The 18619-nt window shown below is 39.9% G+C and overlaps 2 protein-coding genes across 2 annotated transcripts; both read left to right on the top strand.

The window, feature by feature from the left end:
* The first annotated feature begins 6922 nt into the window (after positions 1-6922).
* Positions 6923-9560, top strand: LOC104609298 (putative LRR receptor-like serine/threonine-protein kinase At4g37250). The gene is made up of 2 exons (XM_088887354.1): positions 6923-9006; positions 9127-9560. The coding sequence occupies exons 1-2, from the start codon at positions 8328-8330 to the stop codon at positions 9192-9194; spliced, it is 747 nt and encodes a 248-aa protein (XP_088743480.1). The 5' UTR covers positions 6923-8327; the 3' UTR covers positions 9195-9560.
* Positions 9561-15933: 6373 nt separating this feature from the next.
* On the top strand, positions 15934-18115 carry LOC104604112 (E3 ubiquitin-protein ligase ATL6-like). Its single transcript, XM_010268339.2, has one exon. The coding sequence runs from the start codon at positions 16596-16598 to the stop codon at positions 17871-17873; it is 1278 nt and encodes a 425-aa protein (XP_010266641.1). The 5' UTR covers positions 15934-16595; the 3' UTR covers positions 17874-18115.
* Positions 18116-18619: the final 504 nt, after the last annotated feature.

Here is an 18619-nt window from a genome sequence, read left to right on the forward strand (position 1 = left end):
TCAACTGTCCATCTTATCTATACAAATGTTTGCGATGTGGTTTACGTGTGGCTGTGTGCATGTGCACTTAGTACTCAGCCACCCAACACCCAACCTAAAATATGAGTTCGGATCTCCTGCCCATGTTTATCGGAGCCATACATGGAGAACATATTGTGGGTAGGCGTGGGCAGAGTTCCCAATTCACGGGGGGTAGTGTATTGTGGGTAGGCGTGGGCAGAGTTCTCGTGGGTAGGTGATCTGGACTCCTAAAATATACGATACGTAACGTCCTTCAAGGCTTCAACGGTTCAACTAATTCTCACTATTGACCTCTCACCTATGTTTAGTTTTAAACTTTTAATTTTTAATTAGCAGGGACCCGTGCGACACAGATTTTATTAAACGAAAGTTAAATATCAGAAATATATAAAAGTAGATAATTATTTTATAATTTAATTTTTAAATAATTAATCATTAATTATATTTTATATATTGTTTTTAATAATTTTTTGCATCTAATATTTTTGATTGGTTTTGATTCAGCAAATTTTCAATCTGACCAAGTTAGATTAATTTTAATTTGATCATTTGTAAACCGATCAAAATTGAATTCAGCCAATTAGTGGACTTCTATTAGTGAACCAAATCAGCAATTTCCTGATCCTTCCCCCTCTTTCGCTCTATATCCAAGTTTTTACTCAATTCATTCAATTCCTACCTCTCCTATCTCATCTCTCTCACTTCTATTAGTGGACTTAGAACTCTAACATATATATTTTATTCTTCCATTCTCTCTCTTATACTAATTTTCTTCCAACCCTACCTTTACTTTCTTCAGGGAGAGACAATACGGACACCGTTATAGCGAAAGTTGTTAATAGGCAATATGCGGACACTTATCTGCTTAGAGATTTCCTTAATATCAACATTCAAACAATTCCATTTTTGTGTTAGGCCCTCTACACATCTTGAGATGCATGAAACCAAATCTGCACCCAACAACTGTCTCAACATATCTCATGTGCGCCAAATATTCATTTGGAACAAATATTATCCATTCGAATAGATAGAAAAAGATCATATTATTTCCTCCTCCTCTTCTTCCTATTTGTCAACCAAACTCAACAGAGTAACCAAATTATCATAGTTAGGCCACTCTCCCTCCTTTCTTCTTTTTCTCCTTTTTCCCTCTTTGTCAAGAGCTTGTAACAAAGTGCTTTTAATGTATCATTCATGAAGGTTGCAAGTATAAGAAAGAATGCTTTTTTGCTATATATGATAAAGACTGTTGGGGAAGAGAGAAAGCAAGAAATGGGCTTTGAACTATTATTTTGGAGTTTAAAAAATATATAGGCTTGAGAGGGTATTGATAAATAGTGTCTATCAACGGTTGTGAATTACCGTTAATTAGAAATATTACTAAATTTTTTATAATTATCAAAATTGTTGAATTGATGTTAGTAACAAAGTTACTATTTCTTATGATTAACAAAACTAAAAAATTATTGAATTCCTGTTAATTAAGAAAAATAAAAAAATAATGTTTTTTATACTTACCATCCTTTAATTAATAGAATCTATTGACATTCCTATTTAACAAAACTATAAAGTAATATGAGGGGCACCCATATGAAAGTTACTATTCATTAATTGGTTAACTAATGAATATAATTCACTAACAAAAAAAAAAGCATTTTAAATTTTAAGCAACCTAACAAAGTAAATTAAGATTTAATGGGTATTGTATACCCATTTAAGGTATCATAAATAGGTACAGTAATAAATTAAATTACCGTTTAATAAATATTTAATAAATTTAAGTAAAGTATAATAATTATAAGTTTTATTAAGCAACATAATAAATTAATTGGGTACCAAAAACCCATTTAAGGTGTAAATCTTAAAATGAGTACCCATTTAATAAGTGCACAACACATTTCACGAAAACAGGTAGGGTAACAAACATATATTATATATGCATCTGCACATATAGAAGCAATCCCTCTTTGGGTTTGTAGAGGTTTCCTCTCGCTCTTCTCTGAGAGAGTCTTCATTTCGGGGTTATCTTTGGGTTTCTTCTCCTTATTCACTTTTTGTCGTTCCTCTTATGACTTTGGTTGCTTTTGGGGGTGGTTCCCCTTGGGGAGTTACCCCTATCCCCTTTCTTTTCTTCCTATTCTCCCCCTTTCTTCTCTGTTTTCTTCTTCCTTTCTTCCTTTTCCTCACTCTTCTCTCTTCTCTTGATTAACTTGGTCCAATCCTCAACTCTCTTTTGTTCTCCTTTATTTGCTTGTTTTTTTTTTTCTTTTGTTCTTTTATGCAGGGATTCAATATAGGAGGCGGAGTGTTGGGTGGTGGCCTTAATCGCTACTTTGGATTTCACTGCCAGTGACCGTTTCCCTCTTTTATTCACCGGCATTTACAGTTCTGGGTTGTTACAGTTCTGACGATAACAGTTTTAGCAATTAGATTTTCGAGTGGTTAACATTCCCGTTGGTTCTCGTTTCGGCGATATCGGTTTTGGCAATTTTAGTTCTAGGGGGTTAAAGTTCCAATTGGTTCCACTTCCGGTAATAACAGTTCCGGTGGTTAAAATTTTCGGGTGGTTAAAGTTCTAGTTTTGGCGATAACAATTCCAGCAGTTATGGTTCTAGACTATTAAGTTCTAGTTAGTTCCAGTTCTGGCGGTTATGGTTTCGGATGGTTAAAGTTATGGCGAATCGCTACTGTCTTTATCCCTTTATTTTGGTGGTTGGAGATGTGCTCAATTGTTTCTTCTGATGGTGCTTCTGCCTCATCTAATGTCTATTGCAAAAGTTTCTTCCTTTTCTCCTTTATCCACTGTGAATATTTTGTTCTTTCTAGGGAATTGTATCTATGCTTTCTTGCTTCGTACTGTTACCAATTCTTTGTTGTTGATGTAGGGGTATCTAGCCAACCTATAGATCTTGGCACATGGCACCGGCCAGATGCATCTTGGCAATCCTACGGATCCTAACACGTGGCATCGGTTAGGTGCATCCTAACCACCCATCACCAACCACTGCCAACCGTCACCACTTGCTCCCAATTACTTCTCCTCACAGGCAACTCCAACTATAAAAACGGGCTCCCACATTAAGGTAAACACTCTCTAGAACTCAAGGTCTAAGTCTCCTCTCTTGCTTGGTTCGACCCCACGCAGCCCTTTGCTTAACCGTCGGAGTCTTCACCCCTAAGATAACTCCCAGGGCCTCTAACATCTTCTTTCTTTCTCTCAACAAATTGGACCAATCGGCCTCAGATGCTAGAAATTATGTTGTTGCCCTTGACTCCACATTTGGTAGCAACAATTGGCACCATCTGTGGGAATGTTTTCAAAACTTCCCCTTAAGAAAAAAACATAATTTAATCAACTAGTGTCCCTAAAATGGTTGACAAGCAAGACCTCGTCCCTTACGTTAGGAACTTAGTCATGATTGACTAGTTCGAGCTCGTCTTAAATAGGCTGGACAACCTGGCCCAGTGATTCGACAACATAGGGCGTCCGATAGGAAGCCAACCACAGGGTGGCCGCCCCGTCAGAAGCCATGGACAACACAACGGGCAATTTGCAAGTACCCTGCTAAGCCAGCACTTAGGCGGCCCAGAGAGAGTCGACCCCTCGGAGTTAGACAGTAGTAGTCGATCTACCAATGGACTGGCAAACCCCATTCCAAGAATCCTCAGCTCCCCAGTTAAGGGGTTGACCCTGTGGGGTCCCACGTCAAGCACAAGAACCTCGGCCATCAACACCATCATGTGACAACCAGCCGGGACGACGACGGGAGCTTAAGCCACTACAGTTCCACTTTAAGGGCAGGAGGCCGGCACCACGCCTCTCCCCCACCAATTTCTGACCTTTGTGACCTCCTTAACGATCATTGTGCCTACAAGGCTCAGGACGTGTCGGTGTCCGAGCACTTCGGGAACAGGGCCAGCCCATCCTACATAAGAGAGAACCAGGACCAGGCTGAAGCGACGATGCCATACATCAACCAGCACCTCAAAGATATTCAAGTGCAGATTAGCGCCATTCAAGATCAACTTCGGCAAGTAAAGGAGGGCCGAGGTGACGCCTCCACCAGTTTTGCTGCCTCATCTAGCCGAATGGAGGCGTTCATAGATTCCATCCTCTCCAAGCCCCTCTCGCCAAATTTCAAGGCCCTGTCGTTGGGGACCTATGACAGGAGTACAGACCCCAAGGATCACTTAGAAAGCTTTCAGACCCTCATGATCCTACACAGATACTTTGGTGCCCTCATGTGCCAAGCCTTCGAAGCCACATTCAAGGGAGCAGTGCACCAATGGTTCTCCACACTGCCTCCACACTCTATTGCCTCTTGGGGCGGACCTCTTCCTAGGTCATTTTATAAGCAGTTGACGGTGTCTAAAAATCATCATCTCCCTGATGTCTATCAACCAGAAGCACGAGGAGAGCCTTCGGGTATATATGATGAGGTTCAACCAGGAAGAACTCAAGGTCAAGGACCCGGACCCCTCAATTAGTCCTTTTCCAAGACTCCACCCAAGACTAAAGCTGAGTTCTTAAAAAAGATTCAGAAGTACATTACTGTCGAAGAGGTTGAAGCCAACAAACACCTCCAAGAATCGGAAGCCGAGGCCAACTGAGGGCCCAATGACAAGAAGAGGAAGGAAAGGGATGGCCACGACGATAGTCCCACCAACAAAGGTGGAGAGAAGAAGGCGTCGGCCCTTTTCTTTAATAAGTACACGCCACTAAACTTATCCCGAGTGCACATATTGATGCAAGTAGGGAATGAAGAATTCATGAAGTGACCGGGTACGTTGAAGAGGAACCCAATGAGAGACCCCAAGAAGTAGTACAAGTATCACTCGGCATCGGCTACGGCATCAAGGACTGATACGAGCTTAAGAACAAGATTAAGTCTCTCATCTGCCCTCAACTCCACATTTGGTAGCAACAATTGTCATACAATGTTTCTGTGCTTTCTTGCTTGGTATTGTAACCACTAATATTCATAAAATGACATAGTTGAATGAAATATAATTTTGGCCTTAAAAAAAAAAAACGGGTAAGGTAACTAGGTAAGAATGGGTATAGTTAAAAAAAGGTGAACATAGTAAATGGGTACCCTATAACCACCGATTTTCATTTGTCTTCTTCACCCGATCGATGGGGAATCAAGTTACATGAAATCCAAGCAGTGTTACCACTTTCTGTTTGGGCCATTTCAACATGAACTAAGCATGGAATCATCTATAAGAAAGAAAATTATTATCTCAAATCTATGAGAGAAAAGTTGGTTCTCCATTTCATTGTAAAATGCTTGTAACGAAAAAGAAAAATCAAAATGTAGGTTTTGATTTATATTTCCCAACTTGATAAAACAACAATTGAAACAAAGTAAAATGAGGGAAATAGAAAACGCTTCCCATAGTGAAGGTCTGACTGAACAACACCTTCGTATCTTCTCCTCAATAAGTTCTTCTCTATACCATCTGTTCTAAGATCCTGTCTTTGCACTTTGCTGGAATCAGGTTAATTGGGCCAAAACTAATATATTGCCCAGAGATTGCATTGAATGTGAAGTAGATGTCTCTCAAAGCAAAGCGACCCAACAATTCCTTCTCTCTCCTATACGTGGCCACTGGCCACCCATGAATTTGAGGTATCTTTGAGGTCAGCTACGGGTGCAATCTACATTGGCTCAATTTTGTCCAAGTTGATGGTTGTTCTGATCTTATTCGTTACTTACATATACTCATTTAAAGCGGCTAGCACTAGAGATATCAGAGAGTACTACCTAGGGACGAAAAGGTTCTTCACCCCAGAAAATACAAAAGCGTCATTCAACGATGTGTTAAAATTAACGAATCAGGCTCAAATTCACCATTGTAAACCTAAAATTAAATATGTTAAAATTTTAATGAAGTGTTAAAATTAAATCTCTTCAATAATTTCACCATTTATCACTCCACCCACTTTAGATGTGACTGGATAGACATGAATTTAAGACGTGATTGACCTTGTTTCCTATTCTAAGATTGCCATGCTAGATGGCAGCTCCATAGACTTTTAGAAAGAATCTTGCACCTCCTCTAGAGTTGCTCCCTTGGGGTAATAGAGCACAAAGAAGCCATCTAACGGGATATAACATTAATTTAGGAATAGATAGATATACAAAGCTTTAATTATCTTCATAAGTTGTTTTTTTATATATCAGTAGTTATGGAAATCGATTTGGCATCAATACTGAAACGAACCAGCTAACGAACAAACGAGCCACACACCCACGTTAATGCTCTAGTTGTAGAGGACGGCAAAAGTGCACATGGGCTGGGCTCTTTCTGGGCCTTATTATCCTCTCATGTTTTGTTAAAGTTGCAGCGGAAGCCTAACCTTATGATGAAGGGGTTTTTATAGTTCAGTCAAAACCTTCTTCGCAAGTGGCATCGCATGTCATGTGAGATGTCGATCAGAAGCCTTTCAATCAATTGCCAAGGGGAAAAATAAAAGGCTATAATTCAAAATCCAAATCAAATACGGCGTGGTAAACTGAGGAAACGACGTTTAATCTTTTGAAAGCCTCCCGATGGGGGGTTATTCAAGCCATCAAGGTATTGACTTGAAAAACATGTAGAATAATCCAAATTGGTGGTGGAGTAATTTCATTTCTGATGACGACCAAAATGTAGCTTGGCTCTGGTGGCTTTGAAGAAGAAAAAGAACGAATGTGGTGGTGGTCGTCGTTCACTCGTTCTCTCGTACGCATACTCGTTAAATCATTCGCTGACTGATCATGTAGTAGTGGCCTAGTGGGGGGTTTTCTCCTTCCAAGTTCCAAGTTAAATTCCAATTTCAAATTCAAACAACAACTTCCACGCAAGTCTCTACTTTAATCAAAATTTAAAAGTCAATTCTGATCCAATAACAAGACTACCATAATCGCGAAAGTACTTTGAACATTCACCTCGTGAAATGAACTTAATTAGGTAAAAGCCCTCCCATTCACCCGGGCCGGCCGGTTATAATATATAGTCTCTCGGAAGGCGATGTCGGATTTCTAGAAGCACAGCACTATAGGCAATAGTATCTCCCAATCCCAATTATAAAATACAAAAACCTTCCCTGAAGTTTCTGATAATATAAAAATTTCTCATATAGTTTTATTTTAGCAAAACTTTTCCTTCTATTTTTTATAAAATTAATAAATATTCCTTTCCGTCAATGATCAAGACGGAAAATGTTAAAGAGATGATATTTTTTTAAAAATACTTATATTATCTTTTCTCAAATACTGTTCATCTTTTTCTCGGTTCGAACCCAAAAGCAGAGGTAGCGGCGGCACCCCTCTAAATCCGATCTCTTCCTCTTCTCTCATCTTCTTCGCCTTCTTGTTCTTTTCCGTTATTCTTCTCCTTCATTTCTTCTTCTTCTTCTTCCTCTTCTTCTTCTTCTTCTTCTTCTTTTGTCATTGTTCCCTTCCATCGCCCCTGTTTTCTACCACCACCGCTGCAACTCTCAACAGCGGCGGTGCTTCATGCGAAACCTCTCCCTTTTCGCCATTCTCTCCCTCTCAATCTCTCTTTCCTATTACCCCTCTCCTCCTCAACATAAATCAATTGAAAATGCACTATTCCTCCCCTTCCCCGTTTGAACCCAGAAGCAGAGCAGCGGCAGCGGCACCCCCTCTCAACCACTCCCTTCCTCCCTCTCTCCCTTTCTCTCATTTTCTTCTTCTTCGTCTAGTTAGTTGGAAATACCCCCTGTTCTTTCCAACAACGTAATTTCAGGCGCATTACCGGAGACAATTGGAAGGCTGAAGAACCTTGAGTTTCTTAACCTTTCTGCTAATGCCTTGGTGGAAAAGATTCATCAGAACCTCACTGCTCTTCGAAATCTTACTGTCAATTACTTCTCTTGTGGTGTTCCAAGTGTGTTTGAAGCCGTTCAAGTTTTAGATATGTCTTCCAATCTGATTAACGGGTCGTTGCCGCCAGATTTTGGTGGAGTCAGCCTCCGTTACTTGAACCTCTCGTACAATAGGCTCGTCGGAAGGATTCCACCGGAATTTGGATAGCAAATCCCGGGGAATGTCACGCTTGACCTCTCGTTCAATAATCTCACATGACAAATCCTGGAAAACGTAGCTTTTCTCAATCAGAAAACGGAATCGTTCGCTGGAAACCCGGATCTATGCGGGAAGCCACTGAAGAACCTGTGTGTCGTGACTTTCGTTCTTTCTGCTCCACCCAATGTCTCTGAAATTACTTCTCCTCCTGCATTTGCAGCTATTCCGAACACCATAGACTCGACACCTGTAACCGGGTCACCTGGAACGATGAATGGGACTCAACAGCAAAGGCAGAGGGGTCTCAGACCAAGAACAATTGTAGGCATCATCTTTGGGGATTTGGCTGGTATCCGAGTTCTGGCTATGATATTCTGTTATGTTTACCAAGTAAGGAAGAGAAGGAAGAATGTGGTCAGTAGTACAGGATGCATAGAGAGGAAAGACGAAATGGACGGGAAAGATATCTGGCCTTTGTCATCAACGGAACCGAAAGGGCCGGTGTGCTGGTGCCTGGGAAAGAAAAATGACGACGGTGAAGAGTTGTCCGAGACGATGAGCATTGATAGTGATGAAGACGAAGAGGAAAAGTTGGGTGGTGAACAGCAGAAAAAGCAACAAGAACAGAAGGGAGGGTCTCTTATAATTGTAGACGGAGAAACGGAGTTGGAGCTGGAGACTCTGCTGAAAGCATCGGCTTATATATTGGGAGCGACTAGTTCGAGCATAGTATACAAGGCCGTGCTAGAGGATGGGATGACGCTGGCGGTGCGAAGGATCGGTGAGAGTGGTATAGAGAGATACATAGATTTCGAGAATCAGGTCAAGCTTATAGCTAAATTGTGCCATCCCAATCTGGTGCGCATACGAGGGTTCTACTGGGGTTCCGAGGAGAAATTCGTCATCTACGATTACGTCCCTTGTGGCTGCCTCACCAACTTCAGTTACAGTAAGTTCCTTCTTTTTCTCTCCTCGTCTGGTTGTCTTTCTCAGTCTGTTTGGTGCATAGTAGCAAAAACAAGTAACGTTGTACTAAAATGCACGGTAATGCTAGTTTCGCTGTGTAAAGGTGCAACCGTGGAACTGAGAAGTTATTCTCAATGCCCGGAAAGCCAACTGCCCGTGGTAGGCCGTTGACCAGGCTTTGCAAAGCCCTCTGCGGCTAACGATAGTGAAAAGTTTATGATTGTCAGAAAATGAAATGCAATGCCACCCATTACAAGATAATCTGGGCTGATTGGTAATCTGTTCTGTTTTCATTGGAAATGCATTGCTCTTTCTCATGTCCTAGTCTGGACCGCCATACCGCTATCACTGGTGCCGCCGCTGCCTCTGCTTTTGGGTTTGAATGGAGAAGATGAATAGTGTTTAAGAAAGGGTAAAATAGGTATTTTAAAAAAATAATCATAGGTTTTTGTTAAAATTAAATTATAGGAAAAGTTTTTATAATTGTCAAGGTTTTTTGTATTTTACCCTTAATGTTTAGATGTCCCCATCTACGGCTCTACACTACCACCTCAATAAATTTATCTATATTCTAAATGAAGTATCTTTATTAACTCATTCAGGATTAGGGTGACCACACACCAAGTTTTTTACGAATTAATCGAGTTTGACTTATGAAAAGCTTGATTCACTAGTTCGTAAAAACTTGATTCGATTGGTCTAAAACCTAAATTTTGAACTGAGCCTGAATTTAATATACAAGCTCTTTTATTAATTGAATCAAGCTTGAATCAAATTAAACTCACATCGTGAGATTTACGAGCCTAATTTTTAACTTTTATAAAACGTTTAGAGCATATAGTCAAGCTCAAACCAAGATGAACTCAAATCAAATTCGAGCTCGAGACTCATAATATATTAACGAACCAAACTTAGATAACTAATAACTGGATATTCGGCTCGGTCCACCTCTTGGATACGGGAAGGGAAATCAAGAAATGGGGTTATTATTTAACTTATTTTGACCGTGAAAACTATCGGTCAGTCAGACCCAAATACGTCACTGCATCACCTGATCCACAGTTGAACTGTCCGGTCCCGTCTGACAACATAATTCCTCCGTAGCCCTAATTTGCTACATGTAATGTAACAACTAACAAGATAAGAGCTATTATTAGAAATAGGGCAATCAATGCGGGCGGTACTGGCACTACTACACAAAAAATTCACTTCATCCCCATTAAATTATTAGAAGTAAGGCAATCAAATGCGGGCGGTACAAAAAATTCATCTGATTCACATTACTCATTTAATATATCATAAATTATTAGAAGTAAGGACTTGTTAGTTATAACTCTCTCATTCATTTCTCATAAACACGTTACTCATTTAATATGTCATAATGTTTTCTCACGGATCAGTTTGGAAGGATTAAAAATACAAATACGTAGAGTGGAAAATTTTACATTTTGTATTTATTTTATATATATTTATATTTATACTTTTTTCAATCTGAACAGTTCCAAGCCTCATTTACTTTTCAGTAATTTATTTATTTGGGTAAGTGTTTTTTGAGAAATATTTATTTGAATAAGTGTATTTATTCATATTTTTTTATTTTTTATGTAACTAAGATAATGACCGTTTTACCATAAAAAATCATTATTAAAAGGGACATTTTTGTCCCATTCAAGTGTTGACAACTTTCTCCTCGATGGAAAAGTTATTTAGCCTCCTAGGAGATAAGTATCAATTACCCAGGAAAATAAAGTTTTCTTGATCCCCACAAAAATCTGAAAAATGAATATAGATTTCTTAATCAATGGGAATCAAAATCCCATTGACCAATTCCCCACCCCCTCCCTCCCCCCTCTCAAAATCCAAAAAAAGAAGAATGCCTCCTAAAAAGAATACAAATACAAATATGTTCAATATAAATATATAAAATAGAACTCTATACATTTGTATTTGTACTCTTTTAAAAAAATAAGCCTAAAAATCAATTACACCACCCATTGGAACCCAGGGCTAAAACCATTCCACTTTTTAAATTTGATGGAGTGACCTAAGGCGGGACATAAAAAAAAAAAGCACAGAAGACATGATCCTCTCAAGACGGAATCTTTTACGAAGAAGTATGGAAAGGCTCAATGCAGATTTTTGATTTTCACTGCAGAGTTATAAACATTCAAAATGTCGAAAACCCCCACTCTATACATTAACGCTCACCCGTAAATTGGCATCAATTCCGAACTGGCACCCACCCCAACTGTACTTAATTTGGGTCTAAAAATTTTGACCCTGGGCTGAACCATCATTGTCCCAATCTTTTATGGCCCAAAAATGAATTAGGCTGATGTGATTGGTACAATATTTATAATATTATGGGAAAAAATGTGAACTATTTTAATTGTTGTCAGCATAAAAAATTGAAGCCATAGGCATATATAGTTGGTTGTATTGCTGAATAATGTAGAAACTGCAAAGCTTTTGTCCCCTCATCTACTATATAATTAAAGTAAAATATTATGCGCAGTTGCAGTTGGACCATGCACTGCTAGACTCAGTAGAAAATTTTCTGCTATATATTGTTGGTTCCAGAAAGTGCATGGCTGCAGCTGCAATAATCTAAGTCGCTAGAGGATCTTCCTCTTAATTTTAGGCTGTGACCCAATTAATTAATTTTTCGATTTTGTGCTTCCTATTCGGATATATTAATTAGTTGCAATTTGCTGACAAATGAAAGCATGCATCGATCTGAGACTATATATTCATCTTCCATGAAACAACGCCAAGAACTCTGGCCGGCTTCTTTAGTCTTCAATTAATTCTTTACTTTCAAATACAAAGTTCATAAACAAGTAAATGGTGATAACTACTCCTATGAGAAATTAAACCATCATTTTAGATTCTTTCTTCTTCTACTTGAAAACTGAAAAGAAGAGAAAGAACAAAGGATGAAGTTGTACATATATAGGCAAGATATGTGGTGAAATATAAAAGGGAATAAGGACAAATTAATTGCTTCAAGATCAATGTTATGGTGCATGCTTCATCTACTCGATCATGTTCTTAAGAAAACTATATATATTTTCACATATATATATATATATATATATATGTATTCTTTCCTTGTCGGACACGGTCTAGGGGCCGTGATCTATTCAAACGCAGCTAATTATTAATTAATTAATTAATTAATCCTAGTTATCAGTATTGAAGATAGTGATTTGTACACAATGTCTACAGCCTTAATCTATGATTCTATTCTATTCTAAAGATTCTTTTCCCACAATGTCCATTATCGTTAATATGAAAGTGGCAACGGGATAACAGATAAACCATTGTTAGTTACCACGTCATGATACGGTCTCAATCACAAATCTGGAGATTGGAGAACAATTTGACTCTTAAATTTTGCTTAATTAATTTGATAGGTAACTGCCACTATAATATAAGTTGATTGGTTCGGAATATAGTTTTACTGCCTCTCAAGTCTCAATTGGTTCGGTTAAGATTACAAAAAATAAAGATAATGTTTTCTTTTTGTAAATTGTATTTATTTTCTGTTTCTTTTAGGAAGGTCCTTGTACATAAAAACACTCAGCAACTGTGTTATACCAACTCATATATTGCATTGATAACAGCTAAAGCCTTTTCAAGATGACAGCTGGTCGATCTGCGTCATTAGGCCATTAGCCACGCAAATGATGAATTTAGTGATAATGATATTCAACTGTTTCATCTATTTTTTTACAGTCAACTATTACAGTGCTAATTGACTACGGTGTTAATTAAAATAAGTAAATAATAACATCCTTAAGATGTTGGCTACCCTCAATTAGGGGTGCAAATCTCAGGTTCAGGCATGATCCAACCTGAGGCCAAGCCCAAATTTATTAATCCAGGCCCAATCTAAGTTTAACCCACCTGATGAGCTGGATTGAGGTTTTGTTTGAGTGGGCCATGCTTATTCAAGCTTGGGCGTACAGTCATCTTCTATTATTAGACTTTATAGTCTGCGAGCAGATTGCAGAACTGATTTAACATATGTACAACCACGGTTAAATGAAATTTGGAAAATATAAAATTTTTCAGGAAACCAATTCCTTTAGGTCATGTTTGGTTTGAAGGAAAAGATAAAGAAAGAAACAAATATCATACCAATTCCTTTAGGAGCAATCAACTGAAATTAATTAGATGAGCCAAATACTGAACAAATATCATACCAATTCATATCAGTTATCACATTGGATAAAGTCATTTTGGCTAATAGGTGGCCTGCCTCATAAGCCACGCCATGGATGAATTCAATGATGATATTGAAAACCATTCATATTTTCTTTACAGTGAGCTATTATAGTGCCAATTCGCTATGATGTTATTATAACAGTAACCCTTAAAGATGTTGACTGTTGACTATTCTCAACGCGTCAACTTCGAGCACAAGCCATGTCCATACGTGTTCCTTTCCATCTAAAAGCCCAAAAAAACCTTGACCTCTAGACCGAATAAGCAAAAGCTTCTGTCTCACTCAGTGGGTTCCCTCGATCATCGTCTCTGTTACAACCTGGTTGCATCCCCCTATTTTAGTGTCAGTCTAGGGTTTTTTTTTAAGGTAGCTTATTCTTTATACATTCAAAATCATTTGCATTGTTATAGTTTTACAGCAGTACAAACTTATTTACATTGCAACCAAATACAGTTTTAATGCTTTTGGCAATACATATTTTTCATAAATTTGTATTATATTGATACATCCAAAACACAACAATAATGATGCAACGCCACTGTGATGAATACCCCCCAAACCCAATAGACATTATTTCAATAACTAGAAGAACTATGGGTGATTATTTTTAGCCAGGCCTTGAAATTTTGAACTTTAGGCCCTAGATTTTGAATTCAGGCTTAATTCAAATTAGGGCTCAATACTTCAAGCGTCACCCACACAGCCCATGGTTACACCTAAACAGAACCATTTGAATCATTAAAATCTACGAAACCCCGTTAATTCAGAATGCTATTATACTTAATTTGTTATCCACCACTAGCGTAAAAGCACACGCCATGTGTGCAATAAAAATATCATATTTTTACTATATTTTAAATATCTTAATTCATTATTCGATTTAAAATTTAAATATTTAAATAATTACCTTTTTAAGCATTGACACTATAAGATATTATTAAAATATTATAATGAACTTTTATGTTGTGAACGTGAAACAAGTATCCACATTATATAATAAAACTGTAGACTGTAATTTATATAGCGCTTTTTATTTGGTTCGGGAATTGGTATAAAATTTCCAAAAAAGAATTAAGCTCCGTTAGATGGGATTATTAACCGTATTCACTAAAGGCGGGCAGGCTGCAACAGCAATCTAATTTCAATTTTGGAGAGGTTTTTGAATTGAAGGCAGCAAATTCCACAAAATCCCACTTGGAAACTTTGCAGTCAATACCTAGATCCTAGCCGAACCACTTCTAGAAGCTTGGGCCCCACAATTGGAGTTAATTACTTACATATTATAGGTGGAAGCAGATGTAGCCACTTGGCAATTAAATGACGTCTCTGTCTACTTATTACTTATGAGACGTAGAACCAACTCTTTCGTCTGCCGGTAAAATGATAGAGCCACACCCGTAGGCGGTAAAATGATAGAACATTAGAATCACCACCACTTCTACAAACGGGGTCCCACTCCCATCGCTTGGCTATCCAAAAAAGTTAGCAGCTTCAAGATGCCGTAGTCGTCGGGGCGATGTCATTAACGATCAGATCACGGTAGAGAATATATACTATGTTCAACCTCTGGTGCGAAAGTGGTTAGTCCACGTTCGGTACCCTTCCTCCGATAGAATTTGTGGATGACCCAGCAGTAGTCGAGATGTCAATAATATACATCCCTGGAAATAGGAGATGCAGGATTTAACCCGCATAACCACAAAACTTTCTATGGTATGGCCAATGGGCATCACGTGCGTATCCTTATTCTAGCTACAAGCCTACAACATGGTTTTAACCCCCGCACTAACATTTGTGAAATCAAAGCCTTTTGATGTATTCCATACTGTAACCCCATCTTAAATTAGATGAAATGATGTTGTGGTGGGGTTATATCAATAGACCGAAGGCCATGGCTCATGGCTACATAGCAAAAGTATATAGAGAAAGAGCTTTCTATGTGTAGGGGTGCAGGTCAGCCAAGGTTAGGTTGGATTGAGGACAATCCCAACCCAATGCAAGGTTTTGAATTCCTAATCCAGCAAATTCAACCCTAACCTGAATTTTCTCCATTTTTTTCTTAAAATCTCTCAAATTCTTTAGATATTTTGGCTGTGTTTAGTTGCAAAAGAAAGGCCATTTCCTTAAATAGTAGTAGGATATCATTCCATCAGGAATGGGAACAGAGTTTGATTCCATCCAATTTAAACAGTTGGAATCCATTCCAAAATGCAGACCCTATTCCTATGAATCAAAAGGGCCCTTATTTGTTTTTCATTTTAAGTACGTGAATATAACGAGGATAAGGACCAAGGAATCGTACATAAACAGATGTCCCCTTGATGGGTGGTGTAGGTTAATTGCCCTCTACGTGGCCAGAACTCAGAAGTCACAACCTCCTCATATTTGGGGAGAAAGATTTAAGCTATTCTACGGACTGTGAAACGAATGATAAAGTTTCACGCCAGAGGCCTGCGCCTTTCACATTAGGGGTTAGGGCCCATAAATTTATTACTCAAGTAGAACCTCATCATTAATTCGACAGTCCGCTAAACAGTCAAAACGTTCAGCTAACCCGAATAGATATTTGGGTCAGTGATCCAGACTTGTCCATTTTTCTGTAGTCCGGTTATGAACGTATGGTTCAAATGGTAGGAACAGCCCTTTTTAAGTTTTTAGGGGTTTTAATTTGGTTAACGTTGCTAATTTGTCAAGAAGAATCAGATTCTAGAAGAAGACTAGAGAGACTAGTCAGTAGAAAACCCACGTTATAGCTGGCACCGTTGAAAACATATCAGCAACCGTCGATTTAGAAAAGAGATTCGTAGGGGTAGACCAGGAATACATTCGATCAGTCCGCCACCTCTAGACGGCGACCGTCAAAGAAAACCACAACGACTGGATGCTGACATCATCCAAACGCGAAGATGGAGAGCCACTGGAAAGTCTCGAATACAATTGTCTTTGGCACTTGGCAGCAATGTGAGAATATTAAGAACTGAGAGAGAAAACACAGGGAAAGGGGCAGCAGCGAGCGAAGGAGTAGCGACAGAGAGAAGTCAAGCGTTGCTTGCTTGAACCCCACGCTTCTGGCAATCAACCTTTTTCTTCTGTTATCTCCCGAATTTCGATCCGATCCACGCCTTATATAGCCCTGGGAATTGATAAATCAGGCCGTCTTCCCCTCTTCGGCGCCTGAATATCCAAGACATAAATACTCAAAAGCTATTACCGTTTTTTTTTCTTCTATTTCATTTTTAAGCAAAAGGAGAAAGAAGATGCATATATATAAAAGAGAATTTGGGGTATGAGCAGGAGCAGCAGTTGCAGTTCCACTTGTGAGTAATCACTTTTATTATTATATGCTAATGACGAAGAAAGACGACACCACCACTCACGGCCGCCGCCGGTTCCTCCACCTGCTCGTTTCCAATCAATCAGCGGCCCATGGAATCTCTCACCTCCACTTTCTCCTTCTACTACTCTCGCTGTCGGTTCCATTGGTATCTGCGCAGCCCAGCAGTGAGAATGATCAACAGCCGTACAGGAATTTTAACCCCTCCATGGCCATCATCATTATCGTTCTCATAAGCGCATTTTTTTTCATGGGTTTCTTCTCTATTTACATACGCCAGTGTGCCGAAGACCGCAACGGTGGCAGCATCCGGCCGGCGAACATGGTTGGACGGTCCCGAAGGGCTGCTCGGGGGCTTGACCCCGCCGTGATCGAGACTTTCCCCACCTTCATGTACTCCGTCGTCAAGGGGCTTCAATTAGGGAAGGGAGCACTGGAATGCGCCGTATGCTTGAACGAGTTCGAGGACGACGAGACGCTTCGGTTACTCCCCAAGTGCGACCACGTCTTTCATCCCGAGTGTATCGACGCTTGGTTGTCTTCTCACACCACCTGCCCCGTCTGCCGAGCTAACCTCGTGCCGGGATCGGGAGAAGACGCCGCCGCCTTGGAACAAGTGCCTGATGATACCAACGGAGAGTCGGATGTGGAGAACCCGAGACCGGAGGTCAGAGAAGATCAAAGTCAAGGCGGTTCTCTCCACGTAATCGAGGAACAGAACACAGAGCAGCAGGCGGCGCCCGACGTCATAAGTCCATGTCAAGTCCCGATTCAGAACCGGCCTCCAAGAGCGAAATCATCGAGAAGACCACGATACACGGGGAAATTCCCGCGGTCGCATTCGACTGGGCATTCGCTCGTGCAACCGGGAGAGAACTGCGACCGGTTCACTCTGCGGTTGCCGGAAGAGGTGAGGAAGCAGATAATGAAAGGGAGGCTGAACCGCACGACGAGCTGTGTAGCGTTTCCGACAGAGGGGAGCACGAGAAGGGGATATCGGAGCGGAGGAGAAGGGAGCAGCCGAGGGAAGAGTTACAACAATAACAATACCACCAGTCAGTTAGTAGAAGGGATGGACCGCTCGGCAAAATCGGACCGGTGGGTGTTCTCGATGACGCCACCATTCTTCACGAGAACATTCTCGACTAGGTCGGCTAAGGCAGGAGCGGACGGAGAAGCAGCAACCACTCCGAAGGCATTCTTTACGTCTGTGAAGACGCCGTTCGATTGTCTCGGCGGGAAACCGGAAGGTGCCGAGTCGTCGTCGACCAGGCCGCCTGTTTGACGGTCGGCCTTAGAATATAAAACTACATAGTTTTAATTATTTTAAAAGTCTGTTTCTTTTTTTTATCTAAAAAAAAAACTCTTGCTCTAGGCAATGGCCTTGTCGCCTTAGTTTATTTTCTTTGTAATTTGTTTGGCACGGAAACTAGGTTAGGTTTTGGCGGAGGAAATGTACATAATAATTTTTTGGTTTGTGATGTTAATTTATAATTAATCTAAATGTATTGATGTACCTTTCATTAACTATTGATATGTGAGGTTGTTTTGGGTGTTGGCAAGTTGGGCATGCAGATGAAGATGTGATGAACTGATGATAGATAAAGGGAAATTGGAATGGCGACGACTGTTGTTTCCAATGGGATGAAGTTGGAGGGGGAAAAGTCAGTGTGGCATGGAGAAAAAGAAAGAAGCTAGTGGAATCCGTCTGCCTCTGCTGGTATATAAAACAGAGAGCATTAGCTTGTAACTTTGAATTTGGCTCTTCCATCTTTAGCTTATGGCATGGAAGGAGCAGGTGGAGTGAAGAGAAGAGCCACCGGCCGGTGGTAAGCACGATGGATCAATCACGTGAGCCATGTTGTGAGGTGTGACTGAATACCGGTGGCCGGTGGGAAAACATGGCCAAGGAGCGGCATCCATATTTTAGTGTGACTCAACCGAAAAGGCATCTCCTTTTTAATTGAAGATAAAGATATCCCATGCCACTCTCTTCTCGTGAGCTAGCGCCTAGCCAACAGCGAAGACCTT

This window comes from Nelumbo nucifera, chromosome 5, assembly GCF_055504915.1.
Source record: "Nelumbo nucifera cultivar China Antique chromosome 5, China Antique-T2T, whole genome shotgun sequence".
In the NCBI taxonomy this organism is placed as follows: Eukaryota; Viridiplantae; Streptophyta; class Magnoliopsida; order Proteales; family Nelumbonaceae; genus Nelumbo; species Nelumbo nucifera.

Excerpts from the sequence above, each read along its gene's own strand:
- LOC104609298 (XM_088887354.1), top strand. The coding sequence starts at position 8,328 with ATGAATGGGACTCAACAGCAAAGGCAGAGGGGTCTCAGACCAAGAACA. Across the intron at positions 9,007-9,126 it reads CCTCACCAACTTCAGTTACA|GTGCAACCGTGGAACTGAGA; the intron begins GTAAGTTCCTTC and ends CGCTGTGTAAAG.
- LOC104604112 (XM_010268339.2), top strand. The coding sequence starts at position 16,596 with ATGCTAATGACGAAGAAAGACGACACCACCACTCACGGCCGCCGCCGG.